The sequence below is a fragment of the Cygnus olor genome, chromosome 15 (genome assembly GCF_009769625.2).
Source record: "Cygnus olor isolate bCygOlo1 chromosome 15, bCygOlo1.pri.v2, whole genome shotgun sequence".
Classification (NCBI taxonomy): Eukaryota; Metazoa; Chordata; class Aves; order Anseriformes; family Anatidae; genus Cygnus; species Cygnus olor.
This window is the reverse complement of record NC_049183.1, coordinates 6,836,014-6,852,541: the sequence shown is the minus strand read 5'-3', so window position 1 is coordinate 6,852,541 and position 16,528 is coordinate 6,836,014. Positions and strand designations below refer to the sequence as shown.

The window sequence follows — 16,528 nt, the reverse complement described above, 5'->3', positions numbered from 1 at the left end:
TACCATTTTCACAGATAGCTGGTTAGAAAGTCATTCTGCTTTTGACCATATGCAGAACCACATCTTGCCTATTTTTGTTGTGTTGAAATTTGTAACAACAAAACTGGGTGCTACTAATCACATAACATAATGACTTTAACTTGTAGAGCTAACTAACCTACTCAAATAAGCAGCTTATCTCAGCAAAACGGGCCTTGAAACCTTTGTAAGCTGTGCTGTAGAAGTATTCAGGCTGACTTTGTCTCTGATGCTTTTTTCTTTGTCTCATATTTACATATAGTTTAAAAACCTTAAAATAAAGACTAGCTGGCTTGAAAATACCAACACAAAATGACAGCATCAGTATGAATGAGTCTTTGCTTTGCATACTCAGATTTTTTTTTTCAGGCTGTGCTATTATATCTACCATGTGTGGACACAGGAAAACTGGTAGGTAAACAGTGATGGTTGGACAACAGGGTATTATGTCCTGATGCTCCTTCACACATCGAGAATTTTGTTAACAGGTGTTCTTGTGACATATATATTAGTTTTTGTCAAAAAATGTATGAAATAGTTATAAGGAAAACAAAACCAAAATAATTTATCTTCCAAAATGCCAAGCTAATGGTATTTGCTTTGAGTCCATGCCTACCCTTCAATAAAACAACAAGGATAAGAAAAAAAAATTATACTCTGCACTCATTTCCTACCTTGCAAACATGCGAAGATCTTCTGGATTTTGGGCAGCAGGGACATTGAGGATAGCTTCCCGCTCGTGTTCCAACAAGCTTGCTAGGAGATTCTCTGTCATCCTTTTATTTAGGGGTGAGTCCCCACCAGGTATCAACTCAGCACTGGAATTGTCCATGCTAGGACTTGTCAGAGTCATGTCATCACTACTAGCTATCAGGGGATGAGAGAAAAGAGACAGAACATTTACATTCCTCAGCATAACAACATAAGGATTATCAATTCAGGTCAATTCTATGCAGTCTGTCCAAACAATCCCCTCAGATCTGTAGAAAGTGGCTCTGGAAATGCTACGTGTATCTGCAACTAGTGATATGGCAGTGCAGGAATTTTCTCAGTTGGAAAGTCAAATATTTCAACAGCGTCATCAATTTACGTGGGAAACTACTTCTGGAGACCATAAACAGTCCATAAAAGCATTTGAAAAGAAAATTCCCAGCCAGCTCTGCTGGAATACCATGAAGTGGTAACATGAAAAGCCTAACAACACAGAAGGTGGGAGCAAGCAGAAAGGCCAAGAAGCAATATCCTCTTGTGAGTGAGGCAAAATAAGCAGAGCGCAAACTTATCAAACTCACGTTCCAAGATTTCTGCCTTAATTCATGAGTTCTGTAAAGCTGAAGGTTGCACAGAGTATCAATCCTGATTTCCAGCTGCAGTGCTGTTCAGCGTTCTGAGAATGCTGCTCATGACGGCACAGGCAGGCACATTTAGGGATTATTGCATTGTATCTGATTTACCCTTTGAAAAAATGCTTTCCTAGAATCACCCTGAAGAATGGCACTGAGGAAATTAAATATGCCAGGAAAGAGAAATCAACCATTTGTGAGACTGACAGCCATCTCTGTATTTTCTGCATGCAGCTCTACAGCCCACAGAAATCAGTGCTGTTTAAAACAAATTTTCACAATTTTCTTCCTCTCCTGATAACCAGAGCTCATGCAGTAACAGCAGTGCAACCAAAGCTCCTTCATGGTTACTCTTTAGCACAGCAAGGAAGCAGAAATTTACTTGGGAAAAATGCATTGAAGTACCTCTGATAAATATTAAAATATTTGACATAACCAAATGAGAACTTGGCAAATTACAAAGAACTACGTGTTTATAAAAACAAGGATTTAAGCCCTTAAGACTTTCACTAATGCCCAGCTCTAAATTTAAGAAGGGTTAGTCATAATTTGCAAGCACTCCAGCAAAGACAAGTTATCTTGATACTAAGGCATCACAAACAGAAGGTCTAGAAGTTGGCTGTAATCTAACAACAGAGAAAAGTTTGCGCGTACTTGGAGAGCCAAAGCTGAGAGCATTGGGGGTGCTTAAACTTCGGCCTCCAACTCTGGCAGTAAAGGGCATGTCTTCATCCTGGGCCCGGAAATCCTCCTCATTTGGTGGCACCATCAGACAGACATAAGTGTGAAGCTGAATAAGAAGCCGGTGTTGGAGCATCCATATCACCATTTGAATGAGCTGAGTCTGCAGAGTGAGAAATGAGACATTATACACCTGTGAAGTAAAACACAGGAGAAAAAACAATGCACAAAGCCTAGGAAATCACAGCCAGAAATGCTTTCCATGCCAGAGAACAGTTTTATATTTTCTCTGAAACATCCGCCTACACTTCCCATCACAAAAAGATGACCAGGCACGCGCGCGCTCATTACACCCAAAGCATTTGTGTATGCTTAGGCTGATATCAAACTGTTAATGACCAACACGTCTTTATGCAACACTGGCCAGCACAGCCAGTGTACTCAAACAAACCAACCTTGCCCCCCTGCCAGAGTTTCAGCAGCTGCTATGTTCTAGCAGAGCAGCTGAATGCCCTCACCACACGAAGATTTAGCCATACAAATATAGCCATACCTAATACTTTAGCCATACAACCCCACATAGAGCTGTTCAGTCCTCTTTTAACAAAAATGTTAGTAGGTGCTAAAAAAAGGAATGATCATCCTTCTGAGACACAGGGCATGGGAAACAAATGAGGCAGATGCAGGCCCTGATGGCCTAGGCCCAGCAGTGTGAGCCCCGAAATCAGCATGCTGGTTTCTACACAACACCCACTAAAACCAGTAATCACCAAAGGGTTAATCCCTGAATGGTCAGACAAAAGTTCATCTTCTCCTGGAAAGCCAGGGAGAGGGCAGGGTGACAGGACACTGCTGAAGCAACCAAGAGAGGCGCCCACAGGTAGGAGACTTTTGTCGTCAGATGAGAAATTGTTGCAAAACCATGAGAGAGACTCTCGATATCACAGCCATGCCAGGACTTGCTGCTGCAGAAGTAATGCTAATGGCAGCAGAAAACTGGACAAGCAACAGCAGCCTACTGCTGCCAGGGAGTCCCCTCTCAATACACAGGGTTAATATTGCCCATTTACTCACCATCTCTCCACAATATGAGGACAGGCCACGCTTGTAAAGGCACCTAGCTTTCTATAGTACAGACAGGCAAGAGTTTAAAAACCACCAAGAGATGACGCTCAACTTAAACAAACAAGCAGAACACCTCTGTGTTGCAGCAGCTGAAGCAGCACAGTCCCAAAAGCGATGCTGAAAGCAGCAGGCAGAATGAGGGAGGAACATTGGTAGGTTTCTGGCATGGCCTACTTTCAGGAGTTTTAGAGGAGCATTCAAAACCCATCATCATGTCTGAATTTCTACACAAAAAGCCTTTTCATTTCACTATAGACAACCCTTCCCATAGCTAACAGCTCTGAAAACACTGATTCACTGACAAAAGCTGTTTGGGGATTTCATAGCAACCAACATTGTTTTGGTGAGAGAAACACATACAGAATGAGCTCAGACTCTAAGAAGGAAGCTAGCTCTGCCGTATTAATCATCAGGATAACAGGCCAAATCTCAAATACAAGCCCCCAAAATGAAGTTCATCAGCCTCCATAATCTTCCTTTTTCCATAATTCATTTAATTTTCAGTTTCTTCTCTGCTATCAAATCACAAAAGAAACATCTTCTGCTTGCAGATAAACCCACACCCTGTCTTTTCAGGGATTAGCACTTTTTGAGGCTGAATGGATTTTAATCTTAAAACATCTTATCTGGAATTGCCTTCCACACATCTTTTCCATAAAAGGTGTAATTAATTTTATATGTTTAAAAGAAAATCTAGAGAAGGGAAAATTAGCGGAAGACAGCAAGTACATTTGCATATTATTTTGCTAACACCTGAGATCAGCCTGTAAAAAGAAGAGACTTACTCCAGTGACTACATTGCCAAAAACCTTCCCTCCAGATGCAGGCCTGGATGGAAAGATCTCTCTTATGTTTTACTTAAATTTCCTACCTGCTGGCATGCAGTGACATCTGATTACCTAGTTTCATGTGAAATTAAAGAGATCTGCAGATTTCATAGACCAAAATAACCTCAGAAAAATCCAAGGAAATTCAAGAAGACACTAAGGCTCTGCCAGACCTGCAGAATCTGCTGTGTAGGGCCTGACCTAGACCAACCTCCACTGGCCACTTTGGTGATTTTGTAAATTACAAAAATAGCCAGTTGTTTTTGCTGCAGCCTTGTATGCTTGGGAACTCTCCCATTCTGCATACACACCTTCACTCCAATCCTCTTATGCAAATATCTAGAGAAAGCCATCCCTGAGACAGCAGCCATGGCTCAGTGGAACAAGAAGCCAGTCAAAAGTGGTGGTAAAGATTTACAACTATAATGCACTTTCCTGAAACAATGACTGCCTAATGTCTTTGTGCCATGAGTGGGAGACTTGGAGATAGTGAGTAACTCTACAACTAGAGGAAACTGTTCTGTATTGAAGTGAGCCTGAACAACCACCTCTAGGTAAAAGAAAATGATCATTGAAGGTTATCTCTAATAAGCTTGACTTCAGTGGGAATTTGGTGTCTTTTAAAATCCAGTCCTAGAAAAAAGACCAGGCAGTGAAGCACCTACAGCAGGCACCATGCCCTAAGTTGTGTGTATTGTGCCATCACTGCTAATACACCCCCAACACCTTTTCCACTTTGTCTTATGTACATAAAAATACTTCTTCCAGGTTTAAACTTATTTCTTACCAAAAGCAGCAAGTATTTTCACAGATAAGATAAGGCAGAGGCTTTGCTAATACTCTGCTGCCTGCTCTTCTAGACATGAACACAAAATTTATATCCATTCTCCATCTGTTCCTCCTGAGCTATGATGGAGTTTACAGACAGGTCTGTAGGAGAGAGGGCTTCCCCGCACCATCTGTGCTGCTCTGTCTGTTGGAAATGCTCTTCATCCCTCAGGGACACAGGCTTATCTCCATGCTTGGTCTCAGTCTGCTGGATTAGCTGGGTTCTTCCTGAAGCCAAAAAGGCTGAGAGAAACTTCCCAGGAAAGGGTATGCTTCAGTCCGAGGACTGACTCAACTCAGTCACTGAATGACTGTAGGAAACCATAGCCAGCCTTTTTTTGGCTGAAACACCAGTACCATAACAGAAATATAAAAGGAAATATTCTTCATTGTTTAATTTAACAATCAACTCTAAATTTCATCTTATATTTCTTTCATACTTCCCCTCTCCCCAGTCTGAGGCGTTCTGTCAGCTGCAGCATCTGCATCGTTCCCACTGGCACAGATCAGCCCGTGGCCATCCCCTTCCTCGCCCCCGTCATGGCGCAGCAGACCTGGGCAAATTAGAGTACGCACCACAGCATGGAAGGCATTGGTAACAATACATTGCTTTGTGTTTACTGATAAAATCAGAGAAGACGGGCACTGTATGGCAGCCCATCTGGGCAGTTTGAGACACTCAGGAAAGCTCAGGCCCAGGTCCTGGAGGAACAGGATTTAGCATTCATTATTCTCTTCCCTCTGTGAATCAAAGGGAGCATTCGTAAAACTGTTCAGTAATACGTTACATAAAATGCATTTCCTGCACAGATTCTTTAAGGTTGTTTCTTTCCCAGGCCTAAAAAGCTAAAGAAAACAGGGATTAGCAACATGTTCAGGAAAGGGAAGAGAAAACAGTACCACAGAAGCACCCAAATCCCAGCTCAGTGTTTCTCGCTACCCAAGGATATCCTCTTAGTTAAGAACCAGCACATTTTGCCTGCTGAAATATGTAAGCCCCCTTTTTCCAGTCTGGATTATCTAGTTAATTTCACACACACTCTTCATGGTCTGACTGGAGAACTAAGCATCACTCTGTGTCAGTAAGGTAGCACCTGCATAGTCACTGCACTAAATGGATGTTTGCTGAAATGCATTAAGCTCTTTTATCATTCAAACCATCCTGCTTTACAAATAACAAATCTATTACATTTTTTCCTGTTTTGCATTAAAAAAACTCAGAAGACCCCTATTAATGAAGGATAAAACATTATTGTCTAATATTGCCATTTTGATCATTATGTGACAGCTCTGAATTCTCACTTTACCAAGAGAGCTTAACCATTCCCTCCCTTTAGGCCTAGAAAGCCATATTTTTTAACCTGCTACACTAAAAAACCGTACTGTCTCCACACCTCTGCCAACAAAAGCTCTTGTGACTCTTAATGCCTTCCAGATGCCCAGCAGAACAGTGCCATTTGCAGTCCATTTCTCAGAAGACAACTGCCTTTTCAGCATGCAGTTCTCCTCCCACTCCCATCCTCTGACACACACGCTCATTTTCCACTGTGCCGTTACACAAAGCATGGCACGTTTTCCGGATGTGTAAGGCAGAGGCCTCATCTGCTGGTGCCTTTGTCCCAACAGTATGGATTGACTTTATTCAAATAAAGTTGAAAAACTAATCATGCGTGTTCTGTTCACTGGCAGCTGTCATACTTCCCTATCTGTTTTTTTCCACAGTTATCCTAGCCCCATCAAGGATAAAGTAGTTAACTACAATAATAACTGTGTATTATAATAAGGAACTATTGTAGTGAAGGGGATGCAGGGACAAAATGGGATGTCTAATTCACATAGGTGCATCCCTTCTACCTCATGGGTGGAAAGATCCCCTCTGCTAGTCCATCTTCGTTCCTCAGGGCAGCGCAGAGATATGTTAAATCTTCGTCTCAAACAGCTGAACTAGCTGAGGCTACAAGGCATGGAGGAGGGAAGCCACAAGCATTTTGATTTTTCCTTGGTTTGCCAAGAAACTTAGCACAGAGTATCTGGGTGAAGAAACTTTGATATTGTACAAAGAAAACCTTACACTGAGAAGCAGAATTAAAACATTCCTATGCAGCAATTGCAGTTGTCCGGCACATGCCTGGTATACTTACATAAGTTTTAACCTGCTCCTGATACTCCTGCATCAGCATAGAGGGACACGACCAGAGGACTGGCGTTGCTGCTCTGCAACATTCTACAAGAATATTCTTCCAAAAGGCCATGAGGCCACCCTAGAGCCAGGCTGCCATAAGTGGGTGTTCTCTGCACACAGACACTTGTATTCTTTGTCAAAACTGAACCAGTTGCTTTGTATGCAATGAATCTAGGCTGTGTCTACTTATCTCCTACAACTTTTGAGAAAGAGCATCTATCTACAAATGTACAACCTGATTTAGATTATATTCAGATCATTTTTTAAAAAAAGGAATTTGAATTACACCTTAAGACTGTAATCTTAGATAAACAGAACATGGACCTAGACTCAAAGCTTACAGCTCTTCACTTCATTTAGCTAATGCCACCACAATGATAAAAGGCATCTTAGCTTATCAACAAGAATGGGAGCAAAAAGCTGGTAATTCTACAAACAATCCTGTGCAAATCAGAGGGGCAGAGTCTCTTATCAGCAGAAAAGCTTGCTATATTCTTTAGAAATCACATTGTTCTAAGGCAAGAGAAAACAGAACGACACTAAACAGGAAGGTGAGCGTCAGAAGTGGCTTTGAGATTAAATTTTAATCTGCTTACTGAGACCCTTAGCTTCTGTATGTAACCTCAAACCTTCTTGATCAAGACAGATAGTTGCAGGTCCAAGCAGCTAATATTGCCCACAAGCTACATACACATGCACCTAAGTTCTTCCCAGTAACAAGAACATGCAATATCAATGCTGTTCTAGCTACAAGCACGAAGCACAGCACTGTGTGGACTGCTGTGGGGAAGGCTAACTCCATCCCAGCCAGTATACCAATTCCAGCAAAACACCAGATTAATTTTCAACCACAGTGCTCCATTCTGGTCTACCACCGCACAGTCACACCAGTGCTGTGCCACACAAGCAAGAGGAGAGCACTGGGACAAGAGCCCAGAGTCACTGGAAGCAAAAAGAAGGATAGCTTTCTTGGGATTGGGGTGGGGGAGATGCAAACTGCTTCTCTTCCAGTAAAAATGCTAAGAAGTAATATGAGTTACGCTACCATATCAGCTCACAGGATCTCTTCATCCCATGGCTACACCCTAGTGGGATCCAGTACCAGCAGCATGAGCTAAACTGGCTGCTGCCTGGGTCACAATCCCAGGTTGGAGTGGACTGCTGGAAGTCCAGGTGACACTACACAGCACAGTGTTGCTAACAGACAGAGCACCACTGTGAAAAAAGGGAAGTTGCTTCTGTTTTCCTCACTCACATCCCCTGCTGCAAAAGTGCCTCCCTTGCTCCATGCCAGTCCTGGATCTTGCTGATCCCCTGAGCAAATTCCACCTGCTAACCTGGCAGAAAACCAGCGTGGCTGAAACAAGTTAAGTGAATAGAGTCAAGCTGGACAGGAGCCAGAGCACCAGCACAAAGGAAAGGGGGAAAGGAGGAAGGCATGTGTGCACACTTGAGAGTGGAAAGGAAAACCGGGGCCACTTCCTCTTGGCAGCACCGAGATATCATTATATCAGCTGAGCTGTAGGCATAGGCTCATCCTCACGCTACTGCAACACTGCTTATTCAAGCAAGGCAGATTAATCAGAGAAAAAGGGAAGCTAGCGTAGAGATCCCTACCCAAAGACCAACAACTCGGCAAATATAAGCACAAGACCACTGACAGAGGACAGATATTCAACTGCTGAAGAGTTCAACTGCAACATACTGCACAGGCAGTCTTGATAGATGCCACTGCCTGGCCACCTCCTACCTACTTGACAGACAGACTCCAAAGCAGAACGTAGACATGCAACGAAGCTCTCAAGGCAGTCTTGTGCTTACTGAGGGTATTGCAGGTTGTTTGTACCTCCTGCCAACCGAAAAATACCACAGTACCCCAAGTACAAAAATGCCAGTGTCCCATTTTTTCATCTACCCAGAGGAATGGAGCACATCCACCCATGTAACTGAGCAAACAAAAAATAAATGTTCTCTTTTAAATCAGGCATCACGACTGCATCAACACAGAAGGAAGGAACTGCATCAAAACATGACTACTGAGGATAAGGAAAAGGCTGAGGTCCTTAATGCCTTCTTTACATCTGTCTTTATGAGACAGACCACTTATCCTCAGAGTACTCAGCCTCCCAACCTAGAAGTCTGGGACGGGGAGCAGAAAAAAACAACAGTGCTCAGGTGGAAATAGTTAGAGACCTGCTGCCCCATCTAGAATGTCACAAGTCCATGGGGCCAGATGGGATCCACCTGAGTGTGCTGAGGGAGTTGGTGGATGGGATTGCAGGGTCACTTTCCATCATCTATCAGCAGTCATGGTCATCCAGAGAGGTCCCGGATGACTGGAGACTTGCTAATGTGATACCCATCTATAAGGGTCGTGAGGAGGAACTACAGGCCTGTCAGCCTGACCTTGGTGCCAGGAAAGGTGATGGAACAGGTCATCTTGAGTGCAATCACACTGCATATGCAAGACAGATGGGGGATCAGGCCCAGTCAGCATGTGTTCATGAAAGGCAAGTCCTGCCTGACCAACCTCATCTCCTTCCATGACCGGGTGACCCACCTGGTGGATGAGGGAAAGGCTGTTGACGTCGTCTATCTGCACTTCAGCTAGGCCTTTGACACGATCTCCCAAAGTATTCTCCTGGAGAAGCTGGCAGCCCATGGCTTGGACAGGTCAATGCTCGCCTGAACATGAGCCAGCAGCATGCCCAGGTGCCCAAGAAGGCCAAAGACATCCTGGCTTGTATCAGGAATAGTGCAGCCTGCAGGACCAGGGAGGTGATCGTCCCCATGTATGCTGCTCTGGCGAGGCCACACCTCGAGTGCTGTGTTCAGTTTTGGGCCCCTCACTACAAGAAGGATATCGAGGCCCTGGAGTGTGTCCAGAGAAGGGCTACAAAGCTGGTGAAGGGCCTGGAACACAGGTCCTGTGAGGAGCGGCTCAGGGAGCTGGGGTTGTTTAGTCTGGAGAAGAGAAGGCTGAGGGGAGACCTTATTGCTCTCTACAACTACCTGAAAGGAAGATGTGGGGAGCTGGGGGTCGGCCTCTTCTCACAGGTAACTAGTGATTGGACTTCCCACAGTATTGACCTTTCAGTACAGACTACCTTCAGAAATACAGAGACAGTACAGTCAGCATGATGAAAAGCACAAGATATGACCATGAGTGAATTTCTTCAAAGTTTTTTTTAAACACAACACAACAAATTAAAAAACATCCACTCCAATGTACAAAAAGGACAAAATTACAGTGAAAAGTCCAAACTTTGTTAATTTTTTTTCAACGGCAAAGAAAACACAATTAGACAATATTTACAGTTCAGAGTGCAGCATCTTTTACTGCTGCACAGCAGAAAAAAAGAACACCCACGTTTCATCAGATTACTTGCTCTATCGACTAGATCTCTGTTAATTACAATTGGAGCCTGGCCACCCCAGGATAGGGATGGGATTCACCTCTCTTAAAAGGCTAGTTCCTAACAAAAAAATACTACCAGGAATTCTATAAAGGTACATTAAAGCAGAAGAATGTACCTTTTCTACAGGAACATAATTATACAAAAACATCTCTCCATTTCAAACTTCTCCAAGAACTGGCATGCTTAACTTTATGCAAAAAAAAACTAGCCATCTCTCACAGCAGCCCACTGGTTTATGGTTTTTCTTGCTCATCCTCATGCACATCTTGCCAAAGCAGTCCCAAGTCTTCCACAACCACAGAAACTCACCTCCCCTTTTCAGACTGCAGGAGGCACTTCCATAGCTTTTCACAGCATCATCCTCATCCTCAGTGCATGAACACATGCCGAAAGGATGAGGAAAACCACCCATGCTGTTGACCTTCAGAGCCCCATCACGGAGAGGTGAGCATCAGAGCGAAGATGCACAACCTAAAAGAGCCCTTTTAGCATTCCAACAGCTCTGGCAAACATTGACATGCACTGTTGTTTCAAGGCTTTCCTCATAACTGCAGTAGTGAGTGGCAGATTTTACTTATGCATTTTAAACAAAGGTAAGATGTCTGAGAACAACCAGAAGTATTGAAGGAAAAGTCTTAAAGCAGGTAATTAATTTTAAAAGGAGCACTGAGAGTAAAAATGCCTCCTAAAGCTACTGCAGCTAAAATAAAATTAACTCTATTGATTCAGCTTCAATTTTCAGGACAGAGATTTGTCTGCAACTACAGCAAAGTACTGACAAAACAGTAGTCACTGCTCTTCCCCTGCCTCTAAAGATGGCAGCTGACCAGTATATACTATGGGGATTAGAAGCTACATAAGTAGTTACCTTTATCTCTGATCATTATCTCTGCCAACCTGTAATTACGCCAAATTCTTCTCTCGCAATTGTGTCTGTGTGCTCAATTGATGTTAATCTTCTAGGTATTTGAACAGTGACTAATTTCATATAAACAGAAAGTCATCAAAGTACAAAGACTAGCAAACAGCACTACAAGATACCAGTTAAAAAATTTGCCTGTGCTCACTTTGCCACAATGATTGTTCAGAGGTTTTTTCATTTGGGAATGTAACAGCGTCAGCCTGGAGGTCTTACATTACTGAGATCTTTCTTGCATTTCACCAGTTCCCAGAAATGCTGCAAACCATGATCAAGCAAAATAACAGCACACAAATCGAAAATCAATATGCTATTATTCCAAATCTGAACATCAAAATGCTCATGTTGTAACACACGGGCTTCTGTTGACTACCTGCTGAATCTACTTCCTGCAATAGCCTTTAAACGATTCCAGTTTTGTACCAAAAGGTAAGTGAATAGACAATTTGCTTTTAAAACCAGATGGGATATAATAAAAGTAAATGTGATTGTGAGGAATCCACAAACTTGCATTAAGCTCTACAGTTTATGACAGGCCTTCACTCTTCTTCCACACTACATCACTCAAGGAAAAGAAGCATTCTGATTTTTCTTTTAGGAATGTGCTTTACTACCACAGAGCATCCACACAACTTCATCTTCAAAATCCCCTCAGCTTTTTGGCACATGGATATGAAACAACAAATCACATTTGGAAATGTAGTAAGTGGCAACTTCTAAGCCTACAGTAGCAAGTTCCTAACCAGGCACTCCAGAAGCATCACCAGTCCTTTTTCTCCTTAGCAGGGCAACCATACACTGTCCAAACAGCTCTTGCATGCTCCCCCATCTCACCTCCTGAACAGGCGGTGCAAGTGGATTCTTGAACTCTGAGAGTGACACTGGGAGGGAGAACTTGGAAAGCATCGATGGCAGATTGTGGCCCCGGAACTGACAAGAAAACGCATCTGCTAATGGAGAGTAACTACAGAAAAGAGGTAAAGGCAGAAATCAGTTTTATATTGCTGGTCAGTGTAATATTTATCCACTTAAGCATTATATTAAGTGTCAATTCCAAATGAAATATTCTCTATCATCTAGAAACACAGTAAAGGTACTTAACGGCATGTTGCATCTTGCTTTAAGTAACCAAGTAGAATATGTATTTTCATCTTGGCATTACATTCAGCTTCACTGTATTACTCAGAGTGCGGAGGGAATCCAGAGAAGAAAAATAAAAATGATAAAAAGTCTAGACCTGTGCAGTCTCTGATCAAAGGAACAGGGATTGGGCAGTCACGAGAAGACAAGACTGGGGATGGGCAGTATATAAGGACAATCTTCAAACAAGCTAAATGCAGCTGCAGATGTGACTGCTCTCCCTGCCTGTGCTGAACAAGGAAAGCAATATGACTGATTAGAAGTATGGGAGAGTCAAGTTAAATATTACGAAAACTGTTTGTCTTCAAGAACAGCACTGCCATATATGACACAGGCACAGCTGTTCGTGCATGACCTCAAGGTCCCTTTCAGGACTATTTTTTATACTTCCATCCCATTAGTTTTGACCTAAAAGTATTTTCCTATAACTGAGTTCCAACATGGATTCTAAAAACATCTCAAAATCCAACCCAGAAAAAGTTGCCAATCTTCAGCAGAGCAAAAATATCCACTGCTGCCTCCATATCTTCCTTGATTGCCACTACCTTCCCTCAGACTATCTGCATTACCTTCAGTCTACTGAAAGGCATGTAAGTGGAAATGCCATCATATGAAACAATACAATATTGACTGCAACACTACCCTGACTTGCTAATTTGATTCTCTTCAGGTGATGCTGTGTGCCAGATACCCAGACAGTCCCGTGAAATATTCATCGATTTAACTTAATCAAGCTTTCTAAGTCTTTCCACATTGCTTCAGAATCATACAACCTTTTCTGATATGGACACAGTGATGTACTAAAGTATGGGACATACTAAGAGTAGCGTCACAATGTAAATACTGTTTCCAAGTCCCGCGTCACTGCAGAAGCATATTGAACTGCTTTGATACCGCTCCCTACTCCAGACAAACTCATATGTGGCTTTGCAATTTCCAGCACATGTAATGTATGTGGCTTCGCAATTTCCAGCACACATAATGATTAGTGTTCTGCACAATTGCAACAAATTCATACACAAAGAAAGATCCACCCTGTACCCAGTCAGACAGGGAAGGAAAGAATATCTGCACTTCTCACCAATTTCTTAATACAATCATTGATCTTCCTTCTACTTACAGACAGACACTGGCATTTGGAGAAAGCATGTAGACATTGTTTTCACACAGCGGATAAATAATAATTGCTTTTCCCCAGTAAACAAGATGTGCAGCAAGCTGAAAAACCTGCATTAAGGAAACAGGGAAAAGTTAGGACAGCAAAAAAGGAAAATTCAAAATCTAAGCAGTACTTCCATACAATGACAGAAAAGTCATGTCAGACGACCAAAAAGTCTTGTTTGAGCTGAAATGAAAGAAAAATATTCCATCTTTTAACTCTGCCTTCAGAATAAGTTCAGGGTTTAAATAACATGTGACACATCAAAAAGCATTTGACAAGGTTAAGAATTTCCACAGCAACCTATGATTCAGCTTTGGATGCAGGACTGTTGAGCATCATCACTGCACCACTGATCTTCATTTCGGCCATCTTTCCCCCATACTCTAAGGCTCAAGGTTTCTCTGTGCACTCTGCTCACACTGAAAAAAAACTAACATGCTCATATACCACAGAAACCCACTGGCACGAAGAACGAAAATGTCTTGTGAATTAAAAGAATTTCAGCTACTGCTTACAGTTCCCCGTACCTGCAGCAATGCCAAGTCAGCATCTTGAGCCAGTTGCTGCAAATTCTTCACAGCAGAGGTAGTTTTAATTACTCTCACCAGGGCAGGAGAGCAGTCCAATGGGAGCTCATTAAGCAACGACTTCTCATCATTTAGAAGTAATAAGGCATGGTAAGGCCTGCAGAAAAAAAAGGAATATATATGCACAGTAAACTGCAACTTTTCCTGAAGGTTTAGTTATTCCCAGACCATGATACCTCATCTGGTAAAAATGAGGCTCTAATATCATCCTTCTGCTGTAAGTGGATTCAGAGTAAGATTATTTTTATGTTACAAGATAAGATGTTCCCCACAAAATGGGGATAGAGGGTTATATGATAACTGGATGCCCTAATGACTACAGAAAAAATGATGACGCTGTGCTGGCATACAATTAACCCTAGAGAATTTGACTGAAAATTGCACATTTGCATCACTGAAATATAGAATGAAGTAGAAGAGAGGAAGAAGGCAGGAGTGAGTTAGTTTTGCAGGTAAAAAGCTGTAAACATGGAGAGCAAGAAATAAGACATCAAAGGGCCTAGGCTCTCTTTCCTCTTTAAGAAAAATCAGTCCCGTGTGAACAGATTAAAATGAACACACGATTTCTCTGAATGCAAATAGTGCAGACCTCTCCTGCAGCACTGCCTACCAAATTCAGTGCAACCACCTTATGTTAACATGAAAGCTGTGGCTTTGCACCACCATGTATACAGCAGCAGCACGATACCTCAGCGTAAGATTCAGGGAGTCCTGTTTCAGCTCACACCCCAGCCACCCACCACTAAGTGTCCTTTCATTCCCCCAGCTGTGCCAGTACAATCATTTGCAGCATAATACTTGGACCTGGCAAAAGGACAGACCGCAGCCTGAAGGACTTGCTCTTACCTGATAGATTTCAGGCTTCTCTCAATTGCTTCTGGAGGAATAAAGTTTGTTGCAACATAATGGATTTTATGAGGCAGGCAGAAACTCACTTCCAGCCAGTTGTTGATATGTAATCGGACCACTCCTGTTGTACAGAGACTATAATGGGAAGAAAATAAATACATACAGCATTTATAGTGTATACCAAGTGAAAACAGTGGTCCAGATTCATTTCTGCACAGGAATCACAGCAGGGCAAGAAAAGGGTGAGTGTACCATGTCTACCGCCAGACTGGCTGAGGACAAGATGGATGATTCCTGGCTGCAAGGGATTCCTTAACGTGTACTTACAGAACATTATGTATTATGAGGCTTTGGGGAAATTTGCAAGACTACGTCCCACTCACTGTCAGTTCCCTCTGCTCTTAACATTGCAGCAGTATCTCAAGAGAGCACAGTTACTTGAAGGTCTCCTGCAAGGTCACTACACTAGAAAATTCCCTAGACCAGAGATGGAAAGGGCGAAGATAAATAAGGCACAATGTTTTCACCACCATTTTCCATCTTTCTGGAAAAAGCTCCATTTGTTCAGAATCCATAAAACAGTTCAGAGACTTGAGATTTAAATATATACGTCCAAGAAAAGTGTCTCAAGCTGAAAAGCAGAATTGCAAAGTTTCCATTTGGGATAAGTATTTGCCTTATTTGCCCTCACTCCTGCATTTCAAAAGCATGTTGAACCACAAAAAGTAGTTTCTGCCAAAATCTCAGTTCCACACAGCAGACAAGAGCACCTATATCAAAAACATAACCGACATCTTTTGATTCATAAGTCGTATGATAAACAACTGAGATACCTTATAGGGCTTGCTTTGGGTAGTGACACAGGTATTTCAGCAATGAACAGAATCAAGTCAGAAACGATACAGAGAAATGGAAACAGGAATCTGTAAATCTAAGCAAGAGATGAAACATAGCTAGGTAGTTAACTGCATCTGCTGAAAAATGGGTACAGGTGGGCAAGATACTGTAAGGAATTAAGTCAGTGCCCCCATGCAAATTTTTACAACACTGCCCAGTCTGACAACATGAAACACTGGCCTGGAAACAGCTTTGCTGGAGACCGTGGGACGGAGCAAGGAGGAAGAGGCAAGGCCCAGAACATCTTTCCATGTATAGGGAGTTAGAAACAAAAACAAACTCCTTAATCATTCTTAAGCCAAAGCCAACTTTGTCTACACTGGAGAGCTGAACTTCTCAAGATGCCTACAGGCTGTTGCCCTCCAAGATGAACAAAGTGCATCAGAGGCTAAATGAATATTGCCTGAATTCAAACCTCATCCTCAGAACAAAACCCAGTCCCCAGAATGTTTCATCCTGAGAACAAAACCCAGTCCTCAAAATGTTAATCACCCCATGGCACCAACTCCTAAAGATGAGCTGGCTGGGATCCATCAGAAGGAGTACGCACG

At 42.5% G+C, this 16,528-nt stretch overlaps 1 protein-coding gene across 9 annotated transcripts in view; it reads right to left on the bottom strand.

Moving 5' to 3' along the window:
- Positions 1–16,528, bottom strand: part of NPRL3 (NPR3 like, GATOR1 complex subunit) — a 50,709-nt gene that overhangs the window by 6,524 nt on the left and 27,657 nt on the right. For all 9 annotated transcript variants that reach the window (XM_040574242.1, XM_040574243.1, XM_040574248.1 and 6 more), the window contains 6 exons: positions 15,078–15,215; positions 14,172–14,328; positions 13,603–13,709; positions 12,177–12,306; positions 2,016–2,205; positions 693–885 (listed from right to left, as the gene is read on the bottom strand). In XM_040574242.1, coding sequence (XP_040430176.1) covers positions 693–885; positions 2,016–2,205; positions 12,177–12,306; positions 13,603–13,709; positions 14,172–14,328; positions 15,078–15,215 — 915 coding nt within the window. The remainder of the gene's footprint in view (positions 1–692; positions 886–2,015; positions 2,206–12,176; positions 12,307–13,602; positions 13,710–14,171; positions 14,329–15,077; positions 15,216–16,528) is intronic.